The sequence below is a fragment of the Myotis brandtii genome, unplaced genomic scaffold (assembly GCF_000412655.1).
Source record: "Myotis brandtii unplaced genomic scaffold, ASM41265v1 scaffold1067, whole genome shotgun sequence".
Lineage (NCBI taxonomy): Eukaryota > Metazoa > Chordata > Mammalia > Chiroptera > Vespertilionidae > Myotis > Myotis brandtii.
In genome coordinates this window covers 1,094,078-1,110,095 of record NW_005353618.1, presented here as the reverse complement: position 1 = coordinate 1,110,095, position 16,018 = coordinate 1,094,078, and the positions used below count along the sequence as shown (strand labels likewise).

The 16,018-nt window shown below is 44.0% G+C and overlaps 1 protein-coding gene across 1 annotated transcript in view; it reads left to right on the top strand.

The window, feature by feature from the left end:
- DNAH7 (dynein, axonemal, heavy chain 7) overlaps positions 1–16,018 on the top strand; it is a 151,931-nt gene that overhangs the window by 23,454 nt on the left and 112,459 nt on the right. The window contains exons 14-19 of the mRNA XM_014541221.1: positions 2,139–2,217; positions 4,278–4,502; positions 7,216–7,362; positions 9,056–9,741; positions 11,449–11,635; positions 15,199–15,392. Of these exons, the coding sequence (XP_014396707.1) occupies positions 2,139–2,217; positions 4,278–4,502; positions 7,216–7,362; positions 9,056–9,741; positions 11,449–11,635; positions 15,199–15,392 (1,518 nt within the window). The remainder of the gene's footprint in view (positions 1–2,138; positions 2,218–4,277; positions 4,503–7,215; positions 7,363–9,055; positions 9,742–11,448; positions 11,636–15,198; positions 15,393–16,018) is intronic.

Below are 16,018 nucleotides of genomic sequence, written 5' to 3'. Positions count from 1 at the left end.
GGGTGCACAAATAATCGGAATTGTTATAGTTATGGTATTAGAAAAAGAAATTGTTAAAAGGGACATTTCTCCCAGGCTGTAAGGAAGCCTGACCGAAGCTCCATTTACCCACCGTGTGTTGGGCAAAACACTGGGCCCTGGGTCTACAGCTCTAACTGCTGAGGGAAGTCACAGTGTTGAGGGGGAAACAGACATACAAAGACATACAGACCCATACATTACAATCGTCCGCAGTAAGCCCTGCCCTGAGCCACAGAAGCAGCACAGAGAAGGAAACAACTTTCTCTCCGGGGAGAGGATGGGGGAGAGGGGCAGATCAGGGAAGGCTGCACAGAGGAAACGGCCTGTGGATTCGTTTTGAAGGAGTAGGAGGCTGCCAGTGCACAGTGTGGGCGAGAGGATTCCAAGCAGAGAAAAGACTACGTGGAAGGAAGTGAGCCATGAAGATGGCATGGTGTAGTCCAGACACCGGGAGGGAGGAGGGGTGAGGGGGAGGACTGAAGAGGGAGCACCAGGAGAGAGAGGGCTTGGCTTTGGGTCACTTATCTAGGAACCCGAATCATATATTCGGCAAAGCACCTTTCCTCTAAAAGTGCCGGGAGGATAGTGAAAATGCCTTTTACGGGCAGCTTTCCACGCAGAGCAAAATATTTCTTTTAACTTCACAGCTCTTTTCCCTGCCTCTTACCTGCCCTCTGAGCTCCAGCCCCTCCTACTTCCCCGCTTTTCCCCTAACGACCCTCTCACCAGACTCGTCGGATGCACAGAGGACACATGGGGCTATTACAGGAACCTCTCTGTGAACCCGCTCAGACCCGTCTCCCCTCGAGCTCAGAGGGCGAGTCTGTTAACCACCCAGAGGTCTCTCTGCCTGTGACCTCACCCCCTTGTTTCCACCCTCCGGGGCCGGCTCCCCAGTCCTCTCTCTCTCTCACTGTGATTCCACCCCCGAAATTTACAGACAAGTTCAAAGCCCTGCCCCAACCCTTCTTCAACTCACCATGAGTCATCCCCACGCTACTCTCCTCTCCTCCACCTCACGGCCAATCTTCTTGAAGAAATTTCTATACATTTTATCTGGACCCGGCACACATTTTGTTTGTTTGCTTGCTTTTAGCCTCACAGTAAGTTCATTATTGATATTGGCCACAACCCAGATCAGTAGGGAGTATTTGCATCTTACCAGGGGTTTCTGGGCTCGAAGGCCCAAGGTAAGCACTCCCTCCCAGGGAAGCTGCTCACGCCCTTCCTTTGTGCCACTTTATCTCATGCCAGCGCAGCTAGGTCTCCGCCAGGCCCCTAGAGGACACATGGGGCTATTACAGGAACCTCTCTGTGAACCCGCTCAGACCCGTCTCCCCTCGAGCTCAGAGGGCGAGTCTGTTAACCACCCAGAGGTCTCTCTGCCTGTGACCTCACCCCCTTGTTTCCACCCTCCGGGGCCGGCTCCCCAGTCCTCTCTCTCTCTCACTGTGATTCCACCCCCGAAATTTACAGACAAGTTCAAAGCCCTGCCCCAACCCTACTTCAACTCACCATGAGTCATCCCCACGCTACTCTCCTCTCCTCCACCTCACGGCCAATCTTCTTGAAGAAATTTCTATACATTTTATCTGGACTTCCTTAGGGCCCGGCACACATTTTGTTTGTTTGTTTGCTTTTAGCCTCACAGTAACTTCATTATTGATATTGGCCACAACCCAGATCAGCAGGGAATATTTGCATCTTACCAGGGGTTTCTGGGCTCGCGGGCCCAAGGTAAGCACTCCCTCCCAGGGAAGCTGCTCACGCCCTTCCTTTGTGCCACTTTATCTCATGCCAGCGCAGCTAGGTCTCCGCCAGGCCCCTGAAACGCTCGGTCAGAAGCGATCGCTTATGGTTCTGTCTCCCAGGTGGAGTGTGAACTTCTTGGGGGCCATTATTACCTTTTACTCACTTCTGTGTCACTTACACTGTCGTCGGGAATATAATAGATGAACAGTAAATGTGTATCGAATAAGCGAACACAAATTTGCTTTAAATTCATTCGATACCATATAGATAGGATCATCTTATTTTTCATGTAATGGAGCATTTATGTAGGATATAGTAACGTATTTAGGAAGGAAGGTAATTCTGGCTTTCGTCGGCTGTCTCAGGTTATGTGATGAATTTGAGAAGATCGCTGAAAAAGCTCTCAGCACCCCTCCGAACACAGCGGAACTGATGGAAATGAAGGTACCGCCTGTAAAGTCTTTACAGTTGTCTGTGTATCAAATAATGTTTTTCTCTTTTTTTCTCAGCTCTTACAATTATTGACATGATAACACAATAACAAATCCCTCCAGAAGTTATAACAGAGGCTTGAACCATTCTGTAGCGTCACTGAGGAGTCTGCAGTGTGGCTACGCAGGCCAGCGCTGCTGGGCGGTTCTGGTCTCAGTTGGCCGCTCACACAGCGGAGCCAGGGTTCTCAGCTCCTCTCTCCAGCCCCCAGCAGGCTCGCCTGGGCGCTCATGACCCGGCAGAGGCACAAGAGCCAGCTCAGCTTCACCAGTGCTTCTCAAGTTTCTCCTTGGGTCACATTAGCTAACCGCCCATCGACCAAAGCAAGGGCCCAGAGTCAGAGGGAGAGGATACAGCGGGCGTAGGTCCTGGGAAAAGGGGCGTGGTGAGGCTTTTCAGCATCATCTCCCAGGATGTTATTGAGAACTCCGTTCATAACTAAAGGCATAAACCAGGACCATCTGGGCAAACGGAGATAACTGATTACCTTTAATTTTTTATCAACGAAAGTTTAATCCTTTAAAATTTTCTGTTATACTTTGCTGAAATATATTATGTTTTGAGCATAGGATTTATGGTACTGAAAATAGTGGCTATCTCACTTTTACCTTTTTTTAATGTTATTCCTATGCTTGAAGGTGAATAAAATAATATGGAACAACTAGTTAATCATCATTTCATTTTATTCCTTTTTTCATTCTCACAACATTACGCTTTTATGGGATCTGTTTTTTTTTTCTTTTAAAGCAGTCCCAAGATGCAAAATAGATCCCTTTAATTTTTAGATTTAAAAATATTTAAGCAAAACACATAAAAATCATTCAATTCTGTGTATAGACAAGAAATTTCAAAATGAGTTCAAATGATAATGCACATTTTATTTTATATTTTACATATATGTATATTTATTGATTTGAGAGAGGAAGGGAGAGGAGAGAGAGATAGAAACATCAATGATGAAAAAGAATCATTGATCGGCTGCCTCCTGCATGCCCCCTACTGGGGATCGAGCCCGCAATCCGGGCATGTGCCCTTGACTGGAATCAAACCCAGGACCCTTCAGTCCATAGGCTGACACTCTATCCACTGAGCCAAACCAGCTAGGGCAATGCAGATTTTAAATTATTCATGTAAAGGTTTGTTAAAATCATTACAACCAACTCTTACATATTAGCCTCTATATTAAAAAGTTCTATTTTTTGAAAGTATTTATATTAGACTAAAGTTCTTAGGGTGTGAATTTATGTGTGTGTGGGAGGAGTGAAATATGCACACATGCCTATATATATTCTCTTTTAGAATATTTGCATATTTTGTATTAGTTGTTATAAGACATCAAGTGATACTTGGGTTATGGGTGATTATAAATATAGCTGGAGAGTTTCATAACTGTAAATTCCCTTGGAAAAATAAATGCTGACTATGAAGAGTGTCATTTATTTACCCTCCTAACCGTGACTGGGAATATTAAGGAATTTGGTGTTATTTTGTGTGAATGTCTATTGTTCATAGCAACCTTTTACAGAATTAGCAAATGGGATTCCTCAACTGGCATTTGAAAGATTTCTGTACCTTAAAAAAGTTTATTGCCGCAAAGGCAGAATAGTTTCTCCATTTATTTAATATAGAAATTGGTCATTTATTATCAGAAAGGGAAATAAAAACCCAGTTTTTTGACTACAGAAAGCTGATTGACCCAATGACAAAAGGACTGTATCGTCAGGTAGATGTTTTGTTAGCTGTGAAGACACCATGGTTTGCATCTTATGTGTTTGGAGAACCAGAGAAGAATGCTATGGGTTTCTGGGAAATAAGAAATTTCGTATGTGTTTGTATTTTTACCGCCCCCTGCAGTTTAGCAGCGGTCCTGTGCTGTGGCCCCCAGTCTTGAACCAGGTCTACAGTCCTTTTAACAAGTCTTTAGTATATATATTTATGCCGTGTGTCCTTCAGGCTGTTTTTTGACAGGAGCTGCTCATGAAAACGCCGTCTGTAATCTTTGTTTCCCGCAGGCTTATATTAAGAAAGTGGAGACGGTTGACATGATTGAGCTGGGACGCAGATTGGTGGATTCTAAAAACTGCCTCGCCTTCCTCATCGAGTGCGCCACCTTCTCCCCGGCAGACATCAGGCTCAACAACAACGTCTTCCAGTGGTACGGGCGGATGGAGGAGATCTTCGACGAGCACAGGAGGATCATCGCGGAGAAAACAGAACAGTACCAAGATGGCCTCAAGGTTGGCACCACGGAGATGTTAAATGTTTTCCGTTGTCTTGACACGTTTACGTTTTACCTTCGGTAGCTTTGTACCTCACCTATCCCACGGGCCATCCATTTCAGCTCTCGCAGGCTGTACATCGTAGTCGAAGGTAGCGCACATACTGGAGGGATGGGGTGTCATTTCTTGATTTTTTTTCAAGGGAGAAAACATTCGAATACATTGCCCACCCATGACCCTTCATAGAAACAGTATTTATCTCATACAGTCCACAGTGAATGCTCTTTTGAGTTCTTTTATTTTTATCATTTATTGTCAAAGCTCTCTGATGAAGTGCGCCTGCACACCTGATAATTGCTCAAACTTGCCTAAGTACTGAGCCTAAAATCATCACTTTTTCCCCCAATATATATTTTTATTGCTTTCAGAGAGAGAGAGAGAGAGAGAGAGAGAGAGAGCCAGACAGAGACATGCTCAGAGAGAATCATTGATGGGCTGCCTCCTGCACTCCCCCTACTGGTGGTGGAGCTCACAACCTGGGCAAATGCCCTGACGGGGAATCAAACTGTGATCTTCTGGTTCATAGGTCGATGCTCAACCACTGAGCCACATGGGCCCACCTAGAATCCTCGCTCTTAACATTTACTTACTCTAACCGTTTTTGTCCTACATATAAGATGCTTGGAATTGCCCCTGTCTACCTGCCCAGCCTCATCTCCTACCTCTTCCCACTCCATGTTCTTGACTTTTCAGTGACCCTGAGCAACCCTAGGTCCCTGCTCTCCCACGCCTGTCTGTCATCTCCTGCACATCCCTCCCCCTCGCTCTGGAGCGCCTCCTGCCCGCACACTGCGTGTCTGTCTGTCTGTCTGTCTAGCTCACTCTTCTGACTTTCGGAGACGCTCTGGGAGTCAGAGCTCAGTGCTGCCTCCCTGCTCCCCCGCCCCGTTAGCACCTCTGCTAGCACCTCTCCCCCGGCCTGCTCACCTGGTCGCTGTGTTGTCATTCTCGGGACTATCTCCCCACTAGACCACGAGCTCCTGGCGGCAGGCTGCTGGGTTTGACCTTCCCTGTTGTTTCCCACTGGCCAGCGGGCCTGCCCTGAGCTCTCCAAGCTGCGGTCTGAATAATGGCTTAGTGTTTACAAATGGAAAGCGAAGGTTCCCAGAGTGAGCCTAACTGGCGTCCAGGAGGGGCGTCCTCTGGTAGCAAGCCTCAGGTCTTCCCACCACACCTCCAGTGCAGTTAATTGGGGAACATGTGGTTTGGAGAATAATTCATTGAGTGAAACAAACAAACAAAAAACACTTCATTTTGAACTGCAGTCTATATTTCTGGTTTACATTTAGGCCATTGCAGAATTTTTAAAAACTTGTAGACGACATCATGGATAATAAGCAGTAGATGCTTAAGTTATCATATAATCAAATCTTAGAAAACGCCAAGTGGCTCCAAATGATCTCAACTTTATTGTAAAGGATCCTATTCTACACCGTGTGGGTGGCACTGTGCCTCTCCGTTCCTCCCTCTCGGGCCCAGAGCAATACCTGTGCCAGGAAACTAAAGGAAAGAGGACAGACATCAACCTAGAAATGTATAAAATAGAAAACCTATTTTTGCATAACCTAGATTTGACTTTTAAATATTTCATTAAGAACTATTTTTCGGGATTTATTTAGTGCCTTACCAGTGAAAATTTTATAATAAGCCTTTCTCATTGAAGAACAACACACCTGTTGTATATTGGAGCCCGATCGTGTGGGGCTTTTACTTACCTTACAGGCGAGTGGTTCTCACCCTTGGCTGCACATTAGAATCACCTGGGAATCTTGTTAAAATCCTGATTGCTGGGCCTCAGTCTCATCCTCCGGAAATTCTGTTTCTTTGTTACTAATGTTGTGGCCCCACCCCATAACAAAGAAACAGAATTTCCGGAGGATGAGGCCCAGAAATCAGGATTTTAACAAGATTCCCAGGTGATTCTAATGTGCAGCCAAGGTTGAGAACCACTGCCCTCGGACAAGAAAAATAACCCCACAATCCTTTGTTTTAGCATTGCTAGTTAAAAAGATATTTGAATGTCAGAACACAATTAAATACAGTGGTGCCTTGACTTACGAGTTTAATTCATTCTGAGACCGAGCTCGTTAAGGAGCTCGTTAACTCAAATTACTCTATCAACTCAATGCAAAAAATCGGCTGAGAGACAGCTGGTATCTCAAAAAACTCGTTAGTAGGGACACTGGTAAGTCAAGACCCCACTGTAGTTCTTCCAGTTGTTTGTAATAGGGCCTCAGATATCTTTACAGCCTTTAAAATATTGGAGTTTTCTTTGAGTCCCATACTTGACGATTCTATGGGATTTTCAAAGGCTTATAAATCATTATCAGCATAAATTCTTTAGCATACTAAGGAATTCCATCGTCTAACACATTCTTAATCATTTTGTTAGTTAGAACTTCTCACATGGATAGCACGAGGGTAAACTTTCTCTAATTTGTGAATCACAGGAATCTTCATCGTTCGTTTTAAATCCCACTCTGAAAACTTCTGTATATTTTAGATTCCAGGCATCTCCCAGATGGTCCTTTTCTTTATATTTTGCCAATATCAAAACATATGAGTAATAATTCTGGCAGGCCTTGGCTTACAAGCTTGTAAAGTCTCTCTCGAGGCCTCGGGGCTCTAACTTTCAGACGGGTAACAGGCGATGCTGTTCTCTTCCTGCCAGCTGCGGTGCCAGCGGTTTGTGGAGGAGCTGGAGAGCTACTCGAAGCAGTCGGAAGAGTTTTACTCCCTGGGTGACCTGCAGGACGTGCAGCGGTACCTGAAAAAGGCCCAGACACTGAACGGGAAGCTGGACCTCGCAGCGGACAAGGTGCCGTGAACAATGCTTAGGAGGGTGAATTAGTTCAAGAGGAAGAGGATCGGGTTTGCATTATGCATTCACCTTTAAGGAATAGATTCAAATGGAACAGGTTTCACTACATTTGATCAGAGAAGAACATAGGTGGCACAGACAGGTGTAACGACATGCCTTCGGGACGTGGCGTTGCTGCTTTCGATGGGCCGCGATGACATTTCGATGGCCTCCATTTTTTGTTTGAAAGAATGTGTTATATCTCCGTCAGCTTCTCAGCTGCCATTCTGTGCCATTTAAACATGTGCGTCATGTGACGGCACCTGGTTGCTGTTGAGTTCTCTCCTCTTCACTGTGTGTGTTTTTTTAAATATATTTTATTGATTTTTCACAGAGAGGAAGGGAGAGGGATAGAGAGTTAGAAACATTGATGAGAGAGAAACATCAATCAGCTGCCTCCTGCACAGTCCCTACTGGGTATGTGCCCGCAACCAAGGTACATGCCCTTGACCGGAATCGAACCTGGGACCCTTGAGTCTGCAGGCCGACGCCCTATCCACTGAGCCAAACCGGTTAGGGCACTGTGTTTTTAAGTTCGTGATTTTCGCATCCGGCTACTTGGCTCCCAATGTCGCCGTTTCAGAAAGTGGGCTTCTCATTAGGAGAAGCTGGGAGGGGAAAAGCTAGATTCTTTGCCATGTAAGGTGTTTGACATTGTTAATTGTTTTTTTAAAGTATTTTATTAAATATGAAATATGTGAAATATGAAATAGGGAAATATGAAAACAGACCATATTATGATGCTCTACCATTTTTCTTACATTGAAAGATTTCAGTATCGTATCAGATCAAGTAATTAGTGTATAATCATCACAAATATGTAAACACATGTTGAGAAAAGAGAAATAAGCTTTGTAGATTTTTTATAACTGACGCCACTGAAATTTTAAGTAACCTGCATAATTTATATATTGAGCCCACGCTTTCATTCTATAGATTTCTCCTCCAACCACTCAAATACTCACATATTTCACAGCTACACTAAGAAGAAATCAGTGTGTTTTTTTGTTTTTTGTTTTTTTGTGTTTTTGGGGTGTTTTTTTTTTTTGCCTCTTCTTATCCTTCTTATTTTTAAGACCCAGTTCCAGGTGTGTCTTCTCTATGGCAGCACCAAGACGGAACTATCCCAGCATGCTCTTTCGTCTCTGAGTGATAGCATTGTTCTGTACACACTGTTCCTTTTATATTAAACAGCTACAGATCTAAGACACCTCTTCTAGTGTTTACACTATTATTGAATAATTGCTATTTAACTTTTGCGTACTGATGGCCTGTCTCCTCAGCTGGATTACTAACTCCTTGGAGTTGGAACTTTGCAATATAATACTTAAAATTTTTCCACAGTACCCAACACATTGCTGTATATGTTAAAGTACTTAGATTCTTGTTAATTAAAGAATGAAGCTATGTCCTCAGTATATCTGATGGGCAAAGTCTTCTTTATATATGAAATTTATTTTGCTGCATTAAGAACCTAACTAGTCATTGCCCTCTGGAGATGGCAATCAAACAGCTTTTCTAGATTAGACCGAATGTAAGTGTAACCTTAGGGCTCAATGAGGGGTTTTTGGATCACACTTGATATTTTTTGAAACTCAATTTTGAATATCATTCGCTTTCAGAATAATACATTTAGTGCCCATTCTTCCAGATCGAGCAGTTTAATGCCGAAGAGGAGGCCTTTGGTTGGTCACCATCGCTGTATCCTCAACGCAAAAAAATCCAAGACAGTCTGAACCCCTACCTTCGTCTCTATGAAACCGCTGTCGAATTTAGCAATAAATATAGAGCGTGGACAGAAGGGCCATATCACAAGGTGGATCCAGACCAAGTAGAAGTCGACGTTGGCAACTACTGGCGAGGACTCTACAAGCTGGAGAAGACCTTCAACGACTCTCCCAATGCCCTGGCGATGACGAAGAAAGTCAAAGCCAAGGTGGAAGATTTCAAGCAGCACATCCCTCTCATTCAAGTGATCTGCAACCCTGGGCTGCGCCCCAGGCACTGGGAGGCCATGTCCAACATTGTGGGTTTTCCCCTGCAGCCCGCCGACGAGTCCACCGTCTCCCCTTTCCTGGACATGAACCTGGAGCAGTATTTAGACAGATTTGAAGGCATCAGCGAAGCAGCCAGCAAGGAGTATACTCTCGAGAAGACCTTGGAGAAGATGATTAAAGAGTGGGACTCAATGGAATTTGTCGTTCTCTCTTATAGAGAATCTGGGACATCCATTTTGTCATCAGTTGACGAAATTCAGATGTTGTTGGATGACCACATCATTAAGACACAGACAATGCGAGGGTCTCCTTTCATCAAGCCCTATGAAAAACAAATCAGGTAAGTGACATTTACATGACAATGTTGATACTGTCACCCAAAATCCACACTTGTTTTGTTACCCAAATCATCACTCGTATATAACGTAGAGTTCTTTTTTGAAATTGATTCTGCATCTCATACTTAGTGTTCTAAATAGTTCATTGTTAGGAATGATACCGTTCGTCGCTTTGGGGCGAGCACTGGTCTCTTTGCTGTCTTCTATGTTCACAACAAAGGTAGTGGGCAATCAGCCTCTACATATTCCTTTTTCTTGCCTACAATCTGATCTGACATATTTGACTCTCAAAAATAATTTTGTGTCTATAGAGACCATAGACTATAAAACTGAAAGTAATATCGTTTTCTAAATATACTAAATAGTTTAGTGTGGATAATCCCTAAAAGTCCATTGTCATTTCCACCCCTAAGCACGAAGGAATGCTAGAAAAGTGCAAAAGAATGAAAGTCTGATTTTTAGTCTGGTATTTTAGACATTTGACACAGCCCATTAAGTTAACTCTTATCCCGTCTGTCAATCTTTATAATTTGTATTAAAAGTTTACATTTTACCTTAAAAAGAGAGTAAATCCAAATCCGTCTCCCTTCTTCAATATGAATGTGGTTGACAAGGAAAGCTAACTACTTTATCTTACCCTAAACTTGGGCCTGCTCCTGCTCATCTCTGTCTCCTGCCCTGCTTCTTATATTTCCTGGCTTTAACAATCTAAAATGACAGACCTTCACATATAACTGGTGTGTTAATGTACACATAAAGCTATCCCATCTCTGAGTTCTGTTGCTGTGAATTAATCATTCTTCTTTATGGTTCTGTTAGCTCTTTTAGAATAGTGGGTCTAGCTCTTATAGCATAGTGGGTCTAGCTCTTATAGCATAGTGGGTCTAGCTCTTATAGCATAGTGGTTATAGCAGTCCGTGTTCAAATCTGCCTCTATAGCTTATTACTTGGGTGAACTTGAACATGGCACTTACCGCTATGTTACTTAGTCTCTTCATTGGCATGTATGTGAGGATGTGAGGATAGAGCAAAGACATACTGAGACCTTAGAACTGTGCTTGTAAAATTATTAGATTATGGTGTAATTATATTGATTCTTGAAGAAATCAAGTTATTATTTTTGTTCCTCATATTTAGGAATGAACTGATAACCTATGTGAGTTCTGAAGTGCATCCTTCCCATGAATGCCACACTAGTATATTTATGTAGATTTTTTAAATGCCAATTACATCTTATGAATTGAAATATTTTATTCTGCAAATAAAGCCTTGATGGGCCCCAATTTTTTTTTAAAGAAGAATGTTAAAGGAAATGAATCTTGGCCATAGCTACCTTCCCTAAGAAGTTCAAAATGTCCTTCCTCAAGAACACCAGTGCTATCGCCAAACCCCCTTCCTCCGTGCGCACCCTCTCGCCATGGAATCGGGGTGCAGAGAGGTTCATTGTTACAACATATACGGAAACGAGCCCATCTGTAGATAGGTATATGTTCACATGCATATCTACATACAAATAGAAGTTGATGCTATGACTGTACAGCAGACTTTGTAGAACAAATCTAGTGATTTATCTTTGAGTGAAGACAAACACATGGCAACTGCAGTAACAACTTTGCATAAAGATTGACAGTCTAGTCGTGGTTTTGATTGGTCATCGTCAGCCTTGCTCGGTGTGCTATTGATCAGAGCCGCTGTGTTTTGCTCCTCAGAGAATGGGAAGGCAAGCTGCTGCTGCTGCAGGAGATTCTGGACGAGTGGCTCAAGGTCCAGGCCACGTGGCTGTACCTGGAGCCCATCTTCAGCTCTCCTGACATTATGTCCCAGATGCCCGAGGAAGGCCGGCGGTTTACAACTGTGGATAAAACGTGGAGAGATATAATGAAAACGATCCTGCAAGTGGGTAAAAATCTCTGAGAATGTGATTATTTGGTTGAAATGACATGAGTTTTGTTTTTAAAGCAATCCAAATAAGCCGCTGTCTTTTAGACTTGCAGGAGCAAGAAATATCAAAAGCAAAATGCGTATTTTGTCCTGATTACTTCTTGAGCTCCAAGTTGAAATTGTCATTATGTGACGACATTTGGGTCTAGTTGCGGTTCTTACCGTGTGCTCTGCTAGGAAGGCCTTGTGCTCAGCGCTTGCCGCCCCGACTAGCCTGTTCCTCTGTCGTGGGCTACCCCCGCACTGGCGAGCTGTGGTGGAGACATCTCAGCATCCAACCACTCAATCAGCAGACTCCCTGTAAGGACCTAAAATAAAAAAAGGAGAGTTGCAAATATAAACAAGTCCAAAGAGCCCAACCTATACAAACAAAATGCAGTCAATTAGTTAACACAGATCACGTGCAGCAGAACTTTCGCTGAAAGTTAAGGAGGGAATTCCATAGAAACCGGTAACACTGAAAACAGCAGAGCTAACATAAAGGCTCCTGGTGCAGCGCCGCACCCGAAGGGCCAGGCAGCCAGGTGGGAGGAGCCAAATGCATCAGACCCGTCCAACCAGAGGGGGACGTGACTTCTCTGCTCCAGATGGATTCTTCCTGCCTGAGCCCCGGCTCCTGCCAGCGCTGTCATTCATTGACTCACCGAGTGACTCGCCGTCACACCTTCCACACAACATCGCTTCTGCGAAGGAACCGCCATCACCAGGGAAATGAGGCCGTGGACTGACCCCCATGAGGTTCCAGGCCCGATGGGAGCGCTGACCTGATAAAAAGTGAATGTCACCTGCTGAGGACTCCGCGCTGTCCCCCCGGGAGCGGGAGTTGGGGAGTTCAGGGTGCAGCTCTAGGGGATGCACAGCATATGTTCCCAACTAGATCCAAGCGTTTGGCCTCTTCCATAGGCAGACTGCCTGGGTCCAGGAACTCGGGAGTGAAGAAGACAAGAAGGACGCTTCTGGATGTGGAGGAAAAGGAACCCTCCTGCACTGCGGGTGGGAAGGCAGACGGGTGCAGCCACTGCGGAAGACCGTAGAACGCTCTCTCCCTGTCCCGAATTAAAGTTCCAGGCCCGACCGCAGGCATTTGATGAGAAATGCCAGCCAACCATGGGTTGCCATGGGCGCTGATGAGAGTGGGGATAACTTGTGAAGGAAAAGAAGACACAGCATTTATAGAATTTTCCCTTTAACCCAGACAAGGACAGTTAATAGTTCCTTTCCTTCCCTCCAGGGGACAGAAAGTCATTGAAGTGTCAGGAGCCATGGGTGGTTTCAATCTTCTAGTAGCTTCCTGCTGTGGCATCTTAGGGTTCTGTCCCGAGAGCACAGCCCTTAACACCAGCCGGTGCCGCGTGGAGGGAGGGGTGTTTCTGAGGTTCCTCTGCGTTTCCAGGGGCCGCCTCGGCCTCCTTCACTGAGCACCCCGCAGGCTCTCAGCCAGGTGTCAGGGCAATGCTCGAAGGGACTTAGAAGGCAGTTTTCTTTGACTATGACCAATATTTTACCCGAAGGACGGCAGATTATAAAATGTTTATTTTAACTCTACGATAACGGATTGAAGGATGTAGGTTCCTCATTCTACCCCCCCCCCCCTCCGCCCCAGATTAGTATCTGTCCGTCTCCCTCTTTCCCTTTAAGACACGGTTACGGAAGGGAAATAAGCAGAGTAGTTTCAAGTGTACGTGTATTTGAGGCACCATAATGGGTGCTTCGAACATTGTATCTAACTTGGTCCTCATGACAGCTTTTAGCGAGAGTTCTTATCCCCATTTTAAAGATGAGAAAACAGAGGCCCGGGTCAAGCAGAGGACCCCAGGCGGCTCAGGCTGTAAGGAGGAGTGCGGGTTGGGAGCCAGGTCTGTGCTTTCCTGCTCGGATGCAGTGTTGATTGCTTACCTGCTCACGGGAAGGGAGCGAAGGTGGCTTAGTTTCCAGTCACGGGGTGATGACTTTCATGTGTGTAGGTCCAGATGCCCGGACGCATAGGTTACTGCCTGTGTTCACTTAGAACTAGCCTATTTGGCTCAGAGTCATTGAATTAATCTGGTTCAATAGCTTGCACCTGAGGAATTCAATCTGAAAACCTTACCTGCAAGCTAAGTGTTCCCAGAGGTATTTCTTTTGTAACTATAGGGGCGAGGAGGAGAAATATGAACTGTCGTTTTAAATAACTTTTAGCTTTCAAATCTCAGGTTCGAAATAGCAACATTGCAATACATTCTTTGGCCGAGAATAAAACAAATACTGTGAATTTGTGAAAGGGATTTTTTTTTCACATTTATTAGTAACCGTTCAGCCGTTTCCCCCTCCAACAAAGAAAGGCGTGCTTCTCCAGAAGGTGGCTCTCTAAGAACAGCGTTTTGTTTGGGGATTTACGTGTACAAGAGTACATTCAATCCTGCATGGAGTGAACTGCACATTTAAGTGATAATTAAATCACTATCAGATGGTTGGATGGTTGCTTAGGCTTTTATATACATAGATAATAATATTCAAAATATTAATTTTTGTGTGCTTTTAAAAATGCGTATTTGAAACTGTTAGAAAATATAAAAAATGCCTTTTAAAATTGTATCTCTTTAAAGATAAGTTAAGCCAATCATATGTTTCATATTTCATCTGAATCTCTTTTATTGAGAAAACAGGTATTAATGATAATTCTTTCATTTTTTATTAAATTACTATATTTATAAGTTGCATTGTTATAATTCAAAAACAAAAAAAATATATATCTTTCCTTTTCAGCCACATTCAAAATATATTAACAAAAGCATACTGTAGACACTCTGGGGTCCCTCAGCCTGAGCCCTCTCGCAATCCGGACCCCTCGGGGGGATGTCAGAGAGGCGGATTTGGCCCAATCCCCACAGGCCAGGCCGAGGGACCCCACTGGTGCATGAATCCATGCACCGGGCCTCTGGTATGCATAGAAGATCTTTGGTTAATCTCTTCCCACCCTCCCACCTCCCCGCTTCCCTCTGAGATTCATCAGCCTTATCCATGTTTCCATACCTATGGTTTCTGCTCCTGTGTTGAGTGTCTGACCCCTGGTGGTCAGTGTGTGTCATAGCTATCAGACGGTTGGACAATCGTATATTTTAATCGTATAATTCAAAATATTAATTATAATGATGATATCTTTTTAGAGTACTTTACCTCAAAGAATAAAAGACAAACATATCAAACATATCTCATACTATTTTATTTCCCCATCCTTCTTGTGAGTTCACTGTTCCTCCTTTCCCTCTCCCTCTCCTTCTCCCTCTCCCCCCCCTCACCCCCTCTTGCTCATTTTCTGTCTCTCACAATTTAGAATGAGAAATTGTGAGCATCACTGAGGATCAAGTCAACATGACTTTTACATAATTAAAAGAGAGAAGACTAATTTTTAAAAATAAATATTTACTTTAAATTTTGCATAAACTTTGTTTGATTAAAGACATGTTATCTCCAATATAATATGAACATAAAGTGAGTAATAGTATTGTTGAGTTGAGAGTTTTTCCCTTTCCCTTTAGGATAAACATGTTCTGTCTGTGGTGACTATTGATAGAATGTTGGAGAGGCTGAAAAAGTCTAATGAACTTTTGGAACTCATCCTCAAGGGACTCAACGAGTATCTAGAAAAGAAGCGCCTCTTCTTCCCCAGGTTCTTTTTCTTGTCTAATGATGAACTTCTTGAGATCCTCTCTGAGACGAAAGATCCTACCAGGTAAGTAACGCACCTGTGTGACATGTGGCTCAACTTATCGGCTTAAATTTAATGTTTAGAATGAGGTAGAGCATAAATAAATATATAAATAATTGTTTCTAAAGTAACTTTCTAAAAGACTATTGTCAATATTATCAATGATCAACTGAAGATAATAATTTAAAATGTAAGTAATATCAGTGAGTGATGTTTTCCCAAACGTGATGAATCTCGGAGTGGCTTTCTCATACGATCACACATTCCCTTGCAGGTGCTGTCAGAACACTCACCTTCTGTATCACATTCAGAAAGAAGAGAGTGTCCTCAGTGGTTCCCAGGGACCCACACAAGCGGGTCCCGCTGTCCTTCCTATGCTGTCCTTCCTATTCATCCCAGTGGCTTTCTCTTGCTCCCTCTGCTGCAGTCCTTGCAACTGCCCCAGAGACAGGGCAGCCTCTTCCCTCAGTGCCTAGGATTCCCCTACCCCAGTGGTCGGCAAACGGCGGCTCGCGAGCCACATGCGGGTCTTTGGCCCCTTGAGTGTGGCTCTTCCACAAAATACCACGTACGGGCGCGACGTACAGTGCAATTGAAACTTCGTGGCCCTTGCGCAGAAGTCGATATTTTGTGGAAGAGCCACACTCAAG